Raw genomic sequence first — 19,211 nt, forward strand, 5'->3', positions numbered from 1 at the left:
GATGTTACGGAGACATTCAAGTCTGTTATCTTCGATAACGGTGTTTTATTGTGCAGTTTCATTAGCCGGATCTTGACGAAACCGACACGAGACAGTTGACGATTCACGGAATAAACTGTTGCATCCACATGACGGTTAATATGTTACGAATGATTTATTAAAGTCGCAGAATATTTTATACCGACTATGATGCAAATGTTGAATGACTTGAGTGGTAGAGCTGTCCTCTCTGTTTGCCCTTAGTTTGTATGCAGCTTTCATTGTCACTAAATATAATATATATTATATATATATATATTTAGATATATCTATATAATATATATTATATCTAATATATTATTATATATATATATATCACGAATTAAATGTGAAGGGAGAGAGGTACTGAAATAACAGTTTCCCCCATTGAAATTGGCCCTACACTACTGCTTGGCTGTCCTTCGGCTCAAAGTGAAACGTGGATGGTGTTTACCGTAGAGTTATACGTGACCTTTAACTACCGTAGACGTCGTTCAAGTTTGGAACTGAATTATAAATTCTAATAGCTGCAATTAAAGGGTGAAATCTGAAATATGAATATCTATATATGTCCAGCCGTGTTAAAAGTAAAATATTAGTTTTATTCATTCAAGGTTTTTTTTAGGCATCGTCACTGACTGAAATTATTGCTAAACTAGTTCTTGCGTATTTGTCTAACTTTTTCTCACCACCATATGTAAATGACTTAGGTGAACTCTGCTAATAGATGTATGTGTTTTCCAGGTTTACTATATTCACCTCTGTGACAAATATCTCTTTAAAAACAACCGTCTTAAGTTGAAACCTCCATCAGTTTGGAAAAAAAAAAATTCCATTTTGCTCCATGAGATTTTAAACAAGGAATTTGCGTCAAACTGATTTCGATTTACCCTGACGTGAATATGCAATGTTCTGTACCTACGCCATCCCACGATTTGTGTTTTGGTGTCCGAAGGCCACTTTTGGCGCGTGTTTTTTTTTTTTTTTTTTTTTTTTTTTTTTTTTTTTTTTTTTTTTTTTTTTTTTTTTTTTTGCCAGGTGTTTTTCCAGACAACTTTCGTTAATACTTCCTTACTCAATTAGCCTCTGTTTCCAGTCTTTTCTGTCGTTTTTTTTTTTTTTTTTTTTTTTTTTTTTTTTTTTTTTTTTTTTTTTTTTTTTGACAGCTGCACTTTGTAAATGCAACTTAATATGTTCAGTATTCGTTTCTTCCGGTTTTTTATAATTCTAAATTCCCTCGTTTGTATGTTTTCTTTTTTCTTATTTTTTTGAGAAACAAGTCCCGCAGTTCATAATATTCTAATTATTCACATCTTACCGAAGTTGTTTCCCGATGCTGATTAAAAGACCACACATTTTTCAAACGTTCTCTCTCTCTCTCTCTCGTGTATCAGTTAAGTTTCTCATTCACCTTCCCATCATTTTCTAAATGATAGACGGAACTTATTTCCGGTCAGTTGATCCTTAGCTCAAGGAAGCTGGGAGGAATCTCTTGTCTTGTCATTATTATTATTATTTTTTTTTTTTTTTTTTGCTCTATCACAGTCCTCCAATTCGACTGGGTGGTATTTATAGTGTGGGGTTCCGGGTTGCATCCTGCCTCCTTAGGAGTCCATCACTTTTCTTACTATGTGCGCCGTTTCTAGGATTACACTCTTCTGCATGAGTCCTGGAGCTACTTCAGCGTCTAGTTTTTCTAGATTCCTTTTCAAGGATCTTGGGATCGTGCCTAGTGCTCCTATGATTATGGGTACGATTTCCACTGGCATATCCCATATTCTTCGTTATTTCTATTTTCAGATCTTGATTACTTATCCATTTTTTTCCTTTTTCCTCTTTTCTTTCTTTCTTCAACTCTGGTGTCCCATGGTATTGCGACATCAATGAGGGATACTTTCTTCTTGACTTTGTCAATCAACGTCACGTCTGGTCTATTTGCACGTATCACCCTATCCGTTCTGATACCATAGTCCCAGAGGATCTTTGCCTGATCGTTTTCTATCACTCCATCTGGTTGGTGCTCGTACCACTTATTACTGCAAGGTAGCTGATGTTTCTTGCACAGGCTCCAGTGGAGGGCTTTTGCCACTGAATCATGCCTCTTTTTGTACTGGTTCTGTGCAAGTGCAGGGCATTCGCTTGCTATTATATTATTTTATTATTATTATTGTTATTATTATTATTATTATTTTATTATTATTATTATTGTTATTATTATTATTATTATTATTTACTAGTTTACTATATGTATATATTTATTTAATGAATGTGTGTGTGTTTTATGTATAAATGTATGTATGTATATATATACATATTTATATATTATATATATATTATATATATATATATATATATATATATCTTATAATATATGTGTGTGTGTTTGTATAAGTAAATGTGTTTATACACATACACGCACACACCCTTGCTCCTACATATAATCCTTCTGATCAATATAATTTACTCCTAACTACCTTTAATAAAGCTTTGTTTTCAAGGACAGTGCTTGTCTGAAAGAAAAAATATCAAAAAGATAAATTGCTCTTCAACCTGTTCGTTCTTACCAAGTTTTCATTTATACGATGGGACTACCCGGATTTTATACGGATACATGAGTCCCGTCGTATTAAAAGACTCGATCGAAAACAAATATTCCTTCTCGGTTTTTTTTTTTTTTTTTTTTTTTTTTGGGGGGGGGGGGTTTTTTTTTTTTTTTTTTTTTTTTTTTTTTTTTTTGGGGGGAAGTCCTCCATGTCGTATTTTTACCGTGCTGTGCCCATCATCTATTCAAAGGAATGGATTTCAAACCTCTCTCTCTCTCTCTCTCTCTCTCTCTCTCTCTCTCTCTCTCTCTGTGATACACAGACTTTTACGTGAATTGAATATTCTGTGTGTGTGTTTGTGGTGTGTGTGTGTGTGTCTGGCACTAAATTTTATTATCTAAAGTTTCATTTGCTCTCTCTCTCTCTCTCTCTCTCTCTCTCCTTTGTGACATGCATGTCAGCGATCCTTCTCATGTTACACACACAATCGGTAACCTTTCACCTTCTTGTGTGCCTATGAATAATGAGCGTGAACTTTGTGTCAATGCCCTTGGCTTTTGCAACGCCAAATGCCTCTCGGCAAACCAGTCAGTTCCAGCCGGACTGGAAATTGCCTGACTACATCTTTAAGGTTGTCCAAACATCTGCTTTGTTGCTACATCAGCGATTTATGTAAGAGCGTTTTTATTTTTTTTTTAATAATCGCTAGAGAATTACAGCGCCACGGAATACGGAGCCTACGTTGAAAAAACCTCTCTCTCTCTCTCTCTCTCTCTCTCTCTCTCTCTCTCTCTCTCTCTCTCTCTCTCTGTGTGTGTGTGTGTGTGTGTGTGCGTGTGTGTGTGTGATGCACTGACTTTTATAATCTAAAGTTTCTCTGTGTGTGTGTGTGTGTGTGATGCACTGACTTTTATAATCTAAAGTTCTCTCTCTCTCTCTCTCTCTCTCTCTCTCTCTCTCTCTCTCTCTCTCTCTCTCAGCAAGGTGCTGCTCAATATTCTTGAAAATCTATTTTTATGAGGATAATCATATCGGGAAAATTAAGGATGTACTGATTCTCTCTCTCTCTCTCTCTCTCTCTCTCGTTTTTCTTTTGTCTCCAATCCTTTATCCGATGTCTTTCATGTAAAAACTAAACAGCCATACAGCTTAAAACTATTTCTATCGTCGCTGCCTGGGGCAGGCTGTAAAACGCGGTAGGCGATAAAAATAGTCCCTCTTTGAAGAAGAAGAAGAAGAAGAAGAAGAGTCTTTTTAGTATTAAACAAAAGACTGAGAAACCAGACTGCGTGTGCTTGTGAGAAGCGAGACGTGAGACTTTTATTTTTTATTTTTTATCTTTTTTTGGCATCCAAAGGAGAAGGAAAGATGTTTCGGAATAATAACAGAGAGAAGATTGTTTCGGAATAATAATCCAAGGAGAAGGAAAGATGTTTCGGAATAATAACAGAGAGAAGAAGGCAAGAGAGGAGGAACAAAATTGGCCGGACGGGAGCGGAAAGAATGCAACAGACTAGGTAGACAGATTAAAAACAGGTAAAACAGGACTAACAAGGCAAGACGGAGGGCATAGGCTGGTCGAAAACATGAGAAAACAGACCAACGGAAGGCGAAGATTTTCTTTTGAAACGTCTTCTGCTGTCGAGACAACCTTGAATGCGTATGTCGCTGACTGCACTGAATAAACATAAACATTGAGTAAAAAGTAGAAAATGTTCGGAAGTTATCTGTACAGCGTATAATGCTGCATGAAACTCTCATCCAGCGTTGCCAGACGCACGACCATGGTTAACTTTAACCTTTATGAAAATAAAAACTACTGGGGTTAGAGGGCTGCAATTTGTTATGTTTGATGACTGGGGGTTGGATGATCAACATACCTATTTGCAGCCCTCTAACTACAGTAGTTTTTAAGATCTGAGTGCGGACAGGAAAAGTGCGGACGGACAGGCAAAACCATCTCAATAGTTTTCTTTTACAGAAAACGAAAAACTTCTCGTAGTATGTGAATTGCTCAGCCAGAATGAAAACAGAACTAAGTTAGGCCTATTTTACGTGAACTATTTTATTCTAGCCGATGAAGAGCATCATCCCTCTCGTCGATCGAGGAGAAAATGTGTCCATTGCCTGTGGACGAGGCATAAATTAGAGCGCGCCAAAGGAGGCCTTGGGAAGACACGGGCGGGCTAAAGAAAATTTGACCTCCGACCTATATAGACTCAGGAGGCGTCCACGTGTGCAAGATTCAGACTCTCTCTCTCTCTCTCTCTCTCTCCTGCGTTGTTTGTTAGTCTAGTATCTCCTCGGCACTTAGCGTTGTACTATATTCGTATTCGAAAAAGTTTTTTTTTACTGTCCATTGCTTTTCATGCACGTAATTATCCAATCGTGTTCCTCTTCATGAAATACCCAATTAATATTTTAGGGGTTTTCGTAAGGCGAATGACATTCCGTTAGATCGTTCTTCAAACATTTCTCTTGCGCCTTTTAATACTGTCTTTAGTGATTCTCTCTCTCTCTCTCTCTCTCTCTCTCTCTCTCTCTCTCTCTCTCTCTCTCTTTGATTTTTTGTGTAATATAATGGCATATGTCAGAGTTGCCGCAGTTAAAATGAAAATACAAAAAGTATATCAACGTATGAAAGTTATATACTTCATTGTTCGTGTATCAGTCATGACTGACGAAGGCACTCAGACTGCACAAAGCTTTAAGGACTAAGTGATCGATTATATTATATATATAAATAAATGTTATTCGTACGATCGCCCAAAGTTTTTTAATACTGCAGCGCCATTTCAATTCTTTGAAAAGAGAAGAGAAATGTTCCAGACTCGGCCAGAGCTGAATATTCTATTGAATTATCATCAAGGGACTTGTAGCCTTGTAGCCTTACACTTTCCATAAGAACACTTATATATCAGCGCTTCAGTGGCGTGATCGGTATGATCTTGGCCTGCCACCACAGTGGCCGCTAGTTCGATTCTCGGGCATTCCATACAGGTTTGAGAGATGTGTATTTCTGGTGATAAAAGTTTACTCTCGACGTAAAGTCACGTAAAGCCGTTGGTCCCGTTGCTGAATAACCACTGGTTCCATGCAACGTAAAAACACCATACAAAGAAACAAACAAGAACACTTATAATAATAACAGTCTCTGCACTTGATCATTGGCAAGGCTTTGTATTATCGTCATCAACATCACAATTATATTTTTTGTCTCAAGATGAATGGTGAAAGATGGTGAATACCAGTATAATTTTCCATTTGAGAGAGAGAGGGAGAGAGAGCATTTTCTGTTTTGTTGATTATGTTTTTTATTCATGAAGTATATACAACATTGTACTATACACTATTATACATGACCCACTGTCTTATGCGAGATCAAGCTTCTACATATATATATATATATATATATATAATTATATTAATAATATTATTATATAATATATATATCTTCTATTATACATCTATATATATATATATATATATATACATCCATCTATATTTATATTATATATATATATATATATATATATACATAACATATATTTGCGTATTCTTCTTTACATAGTGTGTGAGTTCGTGTTTATATTATTATTCTTCCATTTACTATGCGTATGATAATTCATTTGTAGTACATTCTGATATGAAACTGAAGGAAAAGAAATTAAAGCAATATGCATGATCCATACTATATGATAATAAAAATGAAAACTTCTTTTTAGACCTGAATATGCCATTAATTTTCGGGGACCCCAAATCATTTACATAACTAATTTTACCCAAACTTTCCGTAGACTGCTTTCGTAGACTGCTTTTCCCAAAACTAATAATAATTGATTTTTTAACGGAATATTAATGACCCGATTTATTTTTTTCAGGCAAAGGAACTTCCGGCTAAGGATTTAAGCGGAACCAGTGACCCATACGTCCGCGTGACACTGTTACCAGATAAAAAACACAAATTGGAAACAAAGATCAAACGGCGGACGCTCCATCCGAAATGGCACGAAACGTTCTACTTCGAAGGTGAGACGTCGACGCTGTTATGGCAACACTGCTCCTTTGCTCATGTTGATGTGGTAGCTGAAGTTTAATGTGCTTGCGGTTGTGTGTATGAATATTTGTGTGTGTTTGTGTATATTCCCTCATTCGCAAGGATGATTCCTTGCGTCCAGAGATGTCACCTTTCACTCAATCGGCTAGAGTCAAGATAAAGGGCTCCCTTGACGCTGAGTGACTTGTTACGACCTGGAAACTGCTGACCTTCTGGTGTCACCTTTCCAAACTGGAAAAAAGGCGTATGGTGATAATGCAAAACGTGTACATGTGGGTGTGTGTGGGTGTGTCCTTGAGCCTGTTCAAGTGTGTATGTGTGTGTATCAGTCCACAAAAGAAAGGAAAGCGGAAATATATTTAGCTCATTGATTTCTGTTTCCAGTCCCTTTTTTTTTTTTTTTTTTTTTAAGATCGTTTTCTCGTGCTGGCAGTGCCAGGCGCTCTTGGCCGTAATTCACTACTATAATTGGCTTTATTATCTCTCTATATCCAGTTTCGAAGTGGTTTTTTTTTTTCTTGTTTCTTATACAATTTTTCATACTTAATGAAATATATCAGTAGCTGGGATCTCTATATTTAGCTCATTGATTTCTGTTTCCAGTCCCTTTTTTTTTTTTTTTTTTTTAGATCGTTCACGGGCTGCAGTGCCAGGCCTCTTGTGCCGTAATTCACACTATAATTGGCTTTATTATCTCTCTATCCAGTTCGAAGTGGTTTTTTTTTTTTCTTGTTTCTTATACAGATTTTTCATACTTCATGAAATCTATCAGTAGCTGGGATGCTCTTATAAATATTTCAGAACTGACAAAACCTACAGTTCTTCAGTGAAAACCATTACAGTATCTTTTCTGTGATTAATGCATTTCAGTACAGTGAAATGAGCGATCCCTAAAGATAAAAATCTTTGGATTTTTCACTGCTGTTATGATTGTTACATTTCTTATTGTATCAAAATCAGAGCATTAAAAAGTCCAGAACGTAATTATTGGCATACAGCTTTCAACAAGTGGATAAGAGAATGAACATTGAACAAAAAATGTCGAACTGTCGACAATCTCTTGTCGTATTTAAATATGGCACAAATAATATAGTGGAGTTAAAATGGTCACCAACATCATTTTCTTCCTCAGGTTTTCCCATTCAGAAACTCCAAAGCCGCGTTTTACACCTTCACGTGTTTGACTACGATCGCTTTTCGCGAGACGATTCAATAGGGGAAGTCCACATACCTCTATGTCAGGTAAGGAAAAGTCCACACTTTCCTCTGTACAGTTTTAAAAATGGTTGTTAAAGTTAGGAAGAAAGGTGGGCGGGGCCTGGAAAAGGTCACATGCCTGAGTATTAGCCCAGAAACCTAACATCCCTGTGACAGGTAAGAAGAAATCCTATACGTCCACAATTTCCTCTATTCTAGGTAAAAAAAAAAAAAAAAAAAAAAAAAAAAAAAGTGGGGAGGTGGTTGGACGTCTGCTTAGGTGAAGGTCACATACCTGAGTATTGGGCCAGAAACTTAACATCTCTGTGACAGGTAAGAATAATTCCTTTACGTCCACAATTTCCTCTATTCCAGGTAAAAAAAAAAAAATAAAATAAAGTGGGTGGGTGGTGGGACATCTGCTTAGGTGAAGGTCACATACCTGAGTATTAGGCCAGAAACTGAAAACTATATGACAGATATAAGGAATAATTCCTTTACGTCCACAATTTGCTTTATTCAGGTAAAAAAAAAAAAAAAAAACAGTGGGTGTGGTGGACGTTGCTTAGGCGAAGGTCACATACCTGAGTATTAGGCCAGAAATCCAGCATCTCTGTGACAGGTAAGAATAATTCCTTTACGTCCACAATTTCCTCTATTCCAGGTAAAAAAAAAAAAAAAAAAAGTGGGTGGGTGGTGGGACGTCTGCTTAGGCGAAGGTCACATACCTGAGTATTAGGCCAGAAACCCAGCATCTCTGTGACAGGTAAGAAGAAATCCTTTACGTTGAGCGCTGACGGGCGACACTCGAGAGACCTTGGCTGGGAACCTTTGAAGTGAGTGAAGGCGTGAACACTAAACCACTTCGGTGGAGGATGGGAGATGGAAATAGGACTACCCTGACAGGACGATGATAATTCAGGGGTGATTTTCTGACATTTATTACATCAGGTGGAACGATAGAGATCAGAGTCAACGGCGGTCCGTCCGTCTGTCTTTTTGGTGACAAGGGGTCCAAAAGTTGTCATTGAAGATTGATGTAGATAGATGTTATTAAGCAAATTAAGATTATGTCTCTTGATGTAGGTTTGGGTTCGAGATCCGGTGTCACTTATGATCAGTTGATGTCCATTTTAACCTGACGCGTATTTGAAGGTAAAGTTAATTTATGTTTCGAGAGAATTTTAGCACCTGTGGACGGAGTCTTCGAACTTGCGAAACAGGACAGTGTCAAGCATTTTGCGTTGTAGAATGTATTGGAAATTTCAGTGTTCGAAAACAACGTAAGTGAATGGTCAGTAGGATGAAAAATATTTTTACTTCAAAAGTTTACTGGAGAGTAAGATATAAAGTATAGACTGAGGCTGCCATTAGTCCTGTTGAGCATGTAATCAATAAACAAACTGAAACCTGTTCGTATATATCTCCTCAGAGCAGAATACCTCAGTCGAGTAGCTGCTGTTATGTGTTGCAATATAAGTATTAGACTGTTAAAAAAACTTTGGTATTTGTACAATATTTCTTTTATTGGCTTATTATATTTGCATATCTGGAAGCAATAAATAGGATGCATGCATCTTGGTTCAGCATTATTTTAGAGTGCCAACTTCTTTAGAACTTATCAAAATAAAGTGCATTTTGAGCACAGTTTCTGCATTTGATCTTTCACGTTAAAATGAAGACAAAACAGGATACACACTGCTGAGTAGATAGATAATTTGGATCCCTTTATTTAAAAGTTTTTCTCCATTCTGTATCTACGAAAGAACTGCGTACACAGTCACAGACGATGAAAATGATACTGTCTTACCATAGAAGAGTTTCTTTTTCTTTAATATCTTCATTTATATTTCACAAGTGGCCTCAGTTAACACTGAAGAAATACTCTTAAGAATTACTTTTCCAAGAGACATACTTGAAGGGAAGTCATTGCCAGATAACCTGATACTTATAGAACAGAGGTGTATTTTACAGCTACATACTTGAGAGTAAGGTCATTCCGCGTCAGGATATAGAGTTTCACTTCTGTAGTTTTTCATTTGAGGGGGTCGAGTTTTCGAGTAGATTTGTAATGTTGTATATAGTCAGGTGTATATATATATATATATATATATATATATATATATATATATATATATATATATATATATAATATATATATATACAATAAAAGGAGCCCATAAAAATACGAAAATATAGAAAGTAAGTACTAAATTTCAGATAGGTAATAATTCATTAAAGCCCATAGAGACACCAAAATATAGGAAATAAGTGCTATATTTCAGAGACTGTTGTCTCTCTCTTGAGGTAGGTCATGATTCATTACTTACCTGAAGTGAGAGAAAACAGTCTCTGAAATATAGCACTTGTTTTCTATATTTTGGTGTATTTATGGGCTCCTTTTGTTAGATGGAATTCTGTTGTAACTGAACATTTTTACCAGTCATTTGTATATATACATATATATATGTGTGTGTATATGTGTATAATATATATATATATATATATATATATATCTATATATATATATATATATATATATGCAATAAGAAGACCAGATTAGTATCCTTCACTACATAAGAAAAAAAAAGAAAAAATTAAAAGAAATTGAATAGCAATGTGTCCATCGATGCATACGCATAAAGTAATGTAACCGATGTCGAGTTCTGAAGTTGGGAACACATAGACGTCAAAATTATATCCCTTTATATAAAATAAACAATGAAACGGAGCGTAAGAGTGATAGCGTAGGACATCTTCCCATTTAAACTTAAGCAATTTGTAAATTTTTCCGTCTTTCCTCCAGGTCGACTTTTCCGAGAAGAACAACACATTCTGGAAAGCTCTCCGGCCCTTGGAGAAGAACAAATGTGGAGAGATCTTGGCGTCGCTCATGTACCAGCCCTCGACATCCGAACTCACGCTCACTGTCATCAAATGCAGGAACCTTAAGGCCAAGGATATCAATGGCAAATCAGGTCAGTTGGGTCGGAAGATAAACGAGTCACCATTCTCGGTGTTTAATACATTCATTATCAATGTTTAATACATTGATCACAAATCAGGTATGGTTGATTGTGTGGCAAATCAGGTCAGCTGAGTCGAAGATAAATGTACTTCCATTATTAAGGTGAAATTCAGTTATTGCAAAACGGGTCTGGTTGTTTGTTGATTGAGTGGGAAATCCGATCAGCTGGGTCGAAGATAGATGTACTACCATTATTAGGGTGAAATACATTTATTGCAAAACAGGTCTGGTTGTTTGTGACTGATAAACAGATATGTAAGAGAAAGCCATATGTTGTGATAGGTCTGAGACACATTCTTTAAGCTAAGAATATTAACTGCATGCTAAGTGAGTCAAAATAGAGAGCAGAAACTGCAATAAACACGTTCTTATGTTGAAAGATAAGCCTGACATTCCAACGACTAATTAGACAGGCATTATAAATCAAACATTCTATCGACCAAGGGTATTTATGGCAAATCAGGCCATTTTGTTTAATAGATATCATACCTATATTACCCAGGGTTACTGGGTCTACGTTTGAGAGAGAAGGTTCAATACTATCAGTATTGGGAACAGTTTTCCGTGTCGAAAATGATGACAATGGTTGCAGGTCCACAAAAATATAGTATGTGAGTATATGGTCTTTAATGGATATTAAAAGCTTTCGAACCTCGTACTAGGTTCTTCTTCAGTCAAGTGAACATTATGACTTTAAAAATTCGTCGAAGTCAACTTCTGAACAGGACAATTCCACAACGAAGAACACAAATGAAGGAAGCGCTCAACAGCCCAACTAGGTAATTCCGTTGTTGATGTTCGAATTCCGTTCTTCGTTGTGGAATTGTCCTGTTCAGAAGTTTACTTCAGTTGACTGAAGATAAACCTAGTACGAGGTTCGAAAACTTTTAAAGACCATATGCTCACATGCTAGATCACTGTGGACCTGCAACCACTATCAGTATTCACTGTCAACGAGCTCTCACCAGCACTTTCCCTCTTCCAGATCCGTACGTGAAAGTATGGCTTTACTTCGGCGAGAAGCGAATAGAGAAGAAGAAGTCAGAGGTTCAGTTTTGCACACTAAACCCAGAGTTCCACTTCAGTGTCATGTTCGACGTCCCCTGGGAGAGAATCAGAGAGTGCCAGCTGAACGTCACTATCATGGATCACGACAAAGTCGGCAGAAACGAAGCTATAGGCAAGATCATGCTCGGTAAGAAATCCCGCTGTTGTGGACCGCAGTCCAGGAAATATACTATAGTAGATTCACATCAACCGTGCATTTGATGTCTAGGCCAGTCCCATTCGACGCTCCTGATTGGCTGTTGATAAGCCAATCACAGGGCTGGAAACTCTCAAAGTCTCTCGAGAGAGTTCACATAGGCAGGATGTATGTTCCACTTCCCCTGAGGGGTACTTTTGAAAGACGTATCCCTCAAGAGAGGTGGAACATAGATCCTACCCATGTGAACTCTCTCTCGAGAGAGTTTCCAGCCCTGTGATTGGCTTATCAACAGCCAATCAGGAGCGTCGAATGGGACTGGCCTAGACATCAAATGCACGGTTGATGTGAATCTACTATAGTGGAGTCGATTAGAAATTTGCGTAATCGTTTTACACTTCATAATTACAGCGTTGGCTGGAAACCAAAGAGGGGCCCAAGTTTCATAGCAGTGTTATAAAGCTTCTTTCAAAATACGTTATATCACATTTTACGACGGATCGTAGCTAAACGGAAGTTAAAGTTTAGGGAACGAAGATAGTGTCAGTGGGCCCATGGACATACGGTTTAAAAAAAAAACACCCTCTTTATCGTTGACACCTACCTTGATAAATAGGTGTATTTGTATTAACGTATGCTCTACAACCATTCTTACAAATCAAGAATATCTATTTATCCATCAGGAAATCGCCATAGTATTTAGAACATCCATCAGCTAAGATATTGTAGAAATCATGATATATATATATATATATATATATATATATATATTAATATATAATATATGATATATATATATATATATATATATATATATATATATATATATATACATATATATATATATATATATATATATATATATATATATATATATTTATACCATCTTATATATATATATAATATATATATATATATATATATATATATATATAGATATATATATATAGGTACGTAAATAAAATAGCACATGAAAGGTGAAGAATCAAAGACCAGGTACCAAGCGCTTTCGTGTATTGCGTACACTTCTTCGGGGTACAAAGTAAATAAATAGATAGAAACATAAACAAGAAAATTTCACAGAACAAAAGATCAAAGCCATTAACAAGCAAATTATCATTACAAATTGTCACTACCAAACAATACAATGTCACCTTTTAGCAACAGCCTGTTATACTAACTGTCAGTTTCAGTTCTTAAGCACTTTTAAAGTATTTCTTACTTGTTTGGTAGTGACAATTTGTAATGATAATTTGCTTGTTAATGGCTTTGATCTTTGTTCTGTGAAATTTTCTTGTTTATGTTTCTATATATTTATTTTACTTTGTACCCCGAAGAAGTGTACGCAATACACGAAAGCGCTTGGTACCTGGTCTTTGATTCTTCACCTTTCATGTGGCTATTTACGTACATATTTGTCACGTGCTGTTTGGTGACTTATTGCTGATATATATATATATAAATATATATATTATATATCTATATGTATATATATATATATAATATATATTTTATTAATTTATTAATATAATATATAATATATATATAGATATGTATGGTATGTATATATCTATATATCTATATAATTATAAATATTTTTATATATATATATTATATATATATAATATATATAACATATATATATATATATATTATATGTATAATGTTATGTATATATGCAGAAGCCAGGGCTACTATGTCGTACCTCTAAGTAAATGGGGATACAATCCCAGTGAAGTAAAATCCTCTTGTAGTTTAAAAATATATATTTCTTGTACAGGATTAAAGCTTTCGACCATCAACTGTGGTCTTGTTCACTAAAATTTTAGTGAACAAGACCACAGTTGATGGTCGAAAGCTTTAATCCTGTACAAGAAATATATATTTTAAACTGCAAGAGGATTTTACTTCATTGTGGATTGTATCTTCATATATATATATATATATATATATATATATATATATATATATATATATATATATATATATATATATATATATATATATATATATATATATATATATATAGTGTGAATCACTGCCATTACAGATTTGCTGCTAAAAAGGCTAATTAATTTGTTGATACTCTACTTTGCTATTAAACAGATGATGTATCGGTTTTTACCCTTTGCTTTACTAGGAAACTAACGATGTACCACTTATTGATATTCCAGCTTTACCTTTTATTGGCCAATGTATCATTTATTCCTATATTAGTTTTACTTGTAAAGTATACTATGTAAGTTATGGCTATTCCTCACTATAAAACAAAAGGTCATTCGTTGCTCTTTAAGATTAACTGTTAAGCCATCCTTAGAAGACAAGGTGTATTTCGTTGCTATTTCAATACTTATTTACTGTCAAGCAAACAGCATGTCATTTATTGCTCTTTCAGCATTGGTATTACCCAGACAATGTGTCATTTATTGCTGCTCCACATTTCCTGCAAGCTGCCATTTATTGCTATTCCATCAGTTTTGTTAAATACCCAATTTGTCATTCATTGCTACAATGTGTCATTTATTGCTACTTCACACTTGCTACAAATTATCATGTATTGCTATTCCATTAGTCTTGTTAAGCAGCCAATTTGTCATTTATTGCTACCCCACATTTGCTACAAACTCTCATTTATTGCTGTAACATCAGTTTTGTTAAACAGGCAATGTGTCATTTTTGCTACTCCGCTTTTGCTGCAAACTGTCATTTATTGCTATTATCATCAATCTTGTCAAGCAGACAACGTCCTTTATTGCTGTTTAGTCAGTCTTGTTACGCGGACAATGTCATTTATTGCTATTCAGTCAGTCTTGTTCAACACCCAACGTCATTTATTGCTGTTCAATCAGTCTTGTTCAACAGACGTCATTTATTGCTATTCAGTCAGTCTTGTTCAACAGACAACGTCATTTATTGCTATTCAATCAGTCTTGTTAAAGAGAATGTGTCATTTATTGCTATTCAGTCAGTCTTGTTCAAAAGACAACGTCATTTATTGCTATTCAATCAGTCTTGCTCAAAAGACAACGTCATTTATTGCTATTCAATGTCTTGTTCAAAAAACAACGTCATTTATTGCTATTCAATCAGTCTTGTTCAAAAGACAACGTCATTTATTGCTATTCAGTCAGTCTTGTTCAACAGACAACGCCATTTATTGTTATTCAATTAGTCTTTTTAAAGAGAATGTGTCCTTTATTGCTTTCCCATGTCTTGTTAAACGGACAATGTGTCATTTATTGCTGCTCCACATTAGCTACAAAGTGACAATGCAGTCTTTTTTGGTGTTGGATGTCCACTCTGGATCAGACATTGTCAGTGAAAGTTCAAGTAGCAATTAACTTAGGAACTTTGGTGATTTTTAAAAAGCTTTTCATCAACCAAGTAGCAGTCAAATTCAGGTGACCTTTTAAGCAGGTTTTATTAACCACCCTCCCTCTGGTTTTTCGTCTGTCGACAGGCAAGGCAGGCAGTGGGACGTCGGAGACGAAACACTGGAGCGACATGATCACCAAACCCCGACAAACAGTGGTTCAGTGGCACCGTCTCAAGCCAGAATGAACTTTGGAGGAAAGAGTCCGATCCCTCTGCATCTGGGAGGTGCCCTACTGAATGAAACCTCTTCTGACCTTCTTTTGACAGAGGAGAAGAAAAGAAAAATGTTGAAGAAAAATAGATGAAAAATATATAGAAAATATAAAAGGGAAAGGTCGTTAGAGGTTTCATTAGATGTATAAGAAAATTTAGGAGGGCTTGGGCTTTTGAAAGAAAAATTACTAAAAAAACAACAACAACAAAATTCCCCCGTGATTATCTTTTTTTTTATTTGACTTTCTTTAGTTCTGATTTTCTATATGGAAAACGCGATGATTTAAAACGTTATTGGCTTATATGTACACTAGTGTGTGTATATATAATTATATATATATATATATATATATATTATATATATATATATATATATATAATATATATATATTGTGCGTACATATATCATACTCAAGGTGAGCCATCTAGTGAGAAAGTATGACATTATCTTGAAGACTTTTCGAAGACTTTCACGAGCTCTGATCTTCACTCAAAGTTTCGGGCCACTGTTCCAGTAACGCAATCATTTCTGACCCAATTAGTGTATTCTCCGCGACGGAGATGTTACGTAGGTTGAACATTTTGTTCACGAGAACTAGTCATCATCGTGTCGGATACGTAGCTTATTAGAAAGAATAACACACTAATGTATTTAGGTAGCCATCCAGCTGAGATGAGTTTGGAGATTTTATTTTTTGTTTACGTTACTTTGTTCGTTCGTCCTTGTGTCCATAACAGTATTAAGCAGACTCTGAGAGAAACTTGTTAGATAGAAATGAAACTGCAGATTTGATTTGAAAAATTAATAGGTGACTGTTTAGACAATAAGCCTGCTCAAAAAAGGTGTATAGGACTTTTGGGGATTCCGACATTCAACTCTGTTTTGTAGTGGTAACATAGAACAATTCATAATCAACGAATTAGTTCAGTAGTTTAAATTCGAGGCAGGTTTTTTTTTTTTTTTTTTTAGGCAATAAGGCCATGTAATACGAGTAGCTTCAATTCGCTCTCTCGTGGCTACTACAGTTCTAGCGTCTAAACTTGGAGATCGAGATACGGGGGGAAAACGGGAAAAGAAAAACAAGAAAATAAATATGGTGTCACACGGAAATCGGGAGATAAAATAAAAACCAAGATGGCTTCGAGTTTCGAGTCACTATTCAACTACCGTCCCTCTCTCCCTCTGCAGATAATCTGTCGTTGGGAGACGAAGCATTCATCTGTCGCCAACCAATACTTCATTTTTTTGTCGTCATCCGCATTAAGCCCGAAATATCCATCATTAATGAGCTTGCCGATGAGGAGTTCATGCGGCAACAACGCTTACAATTGCCCGACAAAAGAAACGGTCAAGACGCCACGCGATAATGAGATGTTAGCCTAATTTTAGAGTCATTGAATATCCTGCAAGACGATCTCCGGGAACTGTGATGTTGCGGAGAGTCTCTCCTCGCCATTGTGCTGTCGAAGTTATTCTTTGAACGTGCGATATGACACGGAAAGTTTTTTAATATGAACTGACTTGCTGAAATGAGGGCGCGCGAGATCGGCAGCTTTCTCTGAATGGGAGATTGGAAATTTAAAAAAAATTCACAGTAGATCACAAAAACCTTGATCTCGTTATACAGCTGCATTAACAAAATCATCGTTCAGGCTCGTGTCGTTCCGTAATCACTTTTTGCGATGACATTGCTTCATCGATTGTACAGTCATTTATTCACCTTCAATTCTGTTGGATTTGCCGTCGAAGTATTAAAAGCATATCGCTGTACTTGTAGCGCATCTGGAGCGGTTGTCACCAATATGTAAATACGTGGTTGATGTCCGTGTCAGGCGGAATTTGGCTTTCATAATCGGATCGTATTGTAAATATAAATCATAGCCAACCCCACTGTAAAAACAAGCGTTTTGTTTCAAGATGAGCCCATAAGGATTCTTTCCCAGATACTTGACGTTACCTGAGGGAACCTTTCAACTTGGATGAAAATTAAACCCGTATCGGAAGATCCGAGAATCTTGACTAGAAGATATTCAGCGTCTTGACCCGAAAAGTGAGGAGTCTGCAGAGAGAAGATATAAAAATTGTTTCCATGCAATGACACTGCAAGACTGATTAGACTGGGCAGCTGAGTGTACATACAATAAACACCGTGGGGAGGAATTAGATCTTTGTGGATGAGTTCTTTTAGCATTAAGGAATATCGGCGTAGGTACTCTTGCATAATTGCCAGCGGTCCAGAAATCTTGAGTGACCGGCAACAGTGGCGCCCGAACCGAGATTGAAGATCAAGAGGAAGGGGGGCGTGGGTTGGCTGGCGGGCGGCGGGTGCCTTTTTTCCTTTTTTTTAGGGCGTGCGGTGTGTATGTGTGTGATGACCGTTGCTGTCATCTTACTCGACCTTTTCCGCTCATGTAGACTTCGGAACCGAGGAGTAGAGGCGTCACCACATGCAACAGACACACTCACTGCGGCGTTGTCTTTGAACTAGCTTTAATTAGTACTAATTATGTGTCACTACTGTCGTGTTCCGCAGTGGAAAAAAAAAAGAAAAGAACCGCCATTCTTGAGAATATGAATATATACATATATATACCCTCCCTCGAAAGGTTTGGAAATCACCTTAGACGATGTTGTTGTTGGTTTTTTTTCTTTATCTTTTTTTTTTAATTCCTTGCGGTTGGATGTCTACAAAAGCACGGAAGACGTTTGCTGAAACGGACGCCTGCCTAAATGTGCATTAGTAAGTGACCTGTCAAACGGCCGTGTGTCACGTGTCTGAAGGTCTCGCGATTCATCCCTTTCGTTTTGGTAGACAAGTATCATTTGCGTATAATTGGGGCTGTTTTGGATACACAGAAAATACATAACGAAATGATATGGAATACATTGTTTATACTTTTAGACGCATTGGTACATTATATATAAGCATTGGATTTGTCTCCTGAAAATGTAGGCCTTAGTGGTCAGATACATACCGGATACCTTGGCTTGATTGCAGCGACAGCCTCTCTGTAAACAGCTCAGATCAGAAAAAAATTATAGATAAAACTACGGAAATACACTTTTTGGAGTAAAGCATATTATCAAACCCCCGTGAACTGGGATTATGTCTTTATTGCTACAAAAACCCCCGGCTCATGGTAAGGTTCGCATACCATATCTTCAGGCATGACTTATAGTCCCAGTTCATGAGTAGAGATAACGAGAGATAAAAGGGGTTTTTAATAACGATTTCTCATGACATATTATCAGAAGCATCGTAGAAACGTGCTCTTGGGAATAAAACTTCAATGTTGCTGATGAGGGCTTGAAGCCGGATAAAAAAAAATAAAATCTCATCAGCTTAACCTGACAACAAAAAATACGAGGCCACCAACACTTAGAGGTGTTGCTTTCATCAGCTGCTGAGCGCAAGACGAAAAAAAAACACAAAAGAAAGAAAACGTTTTTTCTAATGACCGAGGTGATGCAAAGTGCTCCTGACGAAGGCGGTGCCGCAGAGGACCGCGGCGTCGTCACGATGACCACAATGTTTAAGCATTCCCCAATATAAAGAATAAAGACTAGACTCCTAA

General features: G+C 36.3%; 1 protein-coding gene across 4 annotated transcripts in view; it reads left to right on the top strand.

The window, feature by feature from the left end:
- The window catches only part of LOC135218588 (synaptotagmin-7-like), a 332,013-nt gene extending 316,034 nt beyond the window's left edge, over positions 1-15,979 (top strand). Inside the window, exons 4-8 of one of the 4 annotated variants that reach the window (XM_064255002.1) lie at positions 6,443-6,590; positions 7,751-7,860; positions 10,622-10,793; positions 11,829-12,038; positions 15,508-15,976. In XM_064255002.1, the coding sequence (XP_064111072.1) occupies positions 6,443-6,590; positions 7,751-7,860; positions 10,622-10,793; positions 11,829-12,038; positions 15,508-15,608 (741 nt within the window). In that variant the 3' untranslated portion in view covers positions 15,609-15,976. Of the gene's footprint in view, positions 1-6,442; positions 6,591-7,750; positions 7,861-10,621; positions 10,794-11,828; positions 12,039-15,507 lie in introns of all 4 variants that reach the window. The other 3 variants (XM_064255001.1, XM_064255000.1, XM_064255003.1) reach the window with 3 other exon arrangements.
- The last annotated feature ends 3,232 nt before the right edge of the window (positions 15,980-19,211 follow it).

The sequence above is a fragment of the Macrobrachium nipponense genome, chromosome 9, assembly GCF_015104395.2.
Source record: "Macrobrachium nipponense isolate FS-2020 chromosome 9, ASM1510439v2, whole genome shotgun sequence".
NCBI classification, from domain to species: Eukaryota; Metazoa; Arthropoda; class Malacostraca; order Decapoda; family Palaemonidae; genus Macrobrachium; species Macrobrachium nipponense.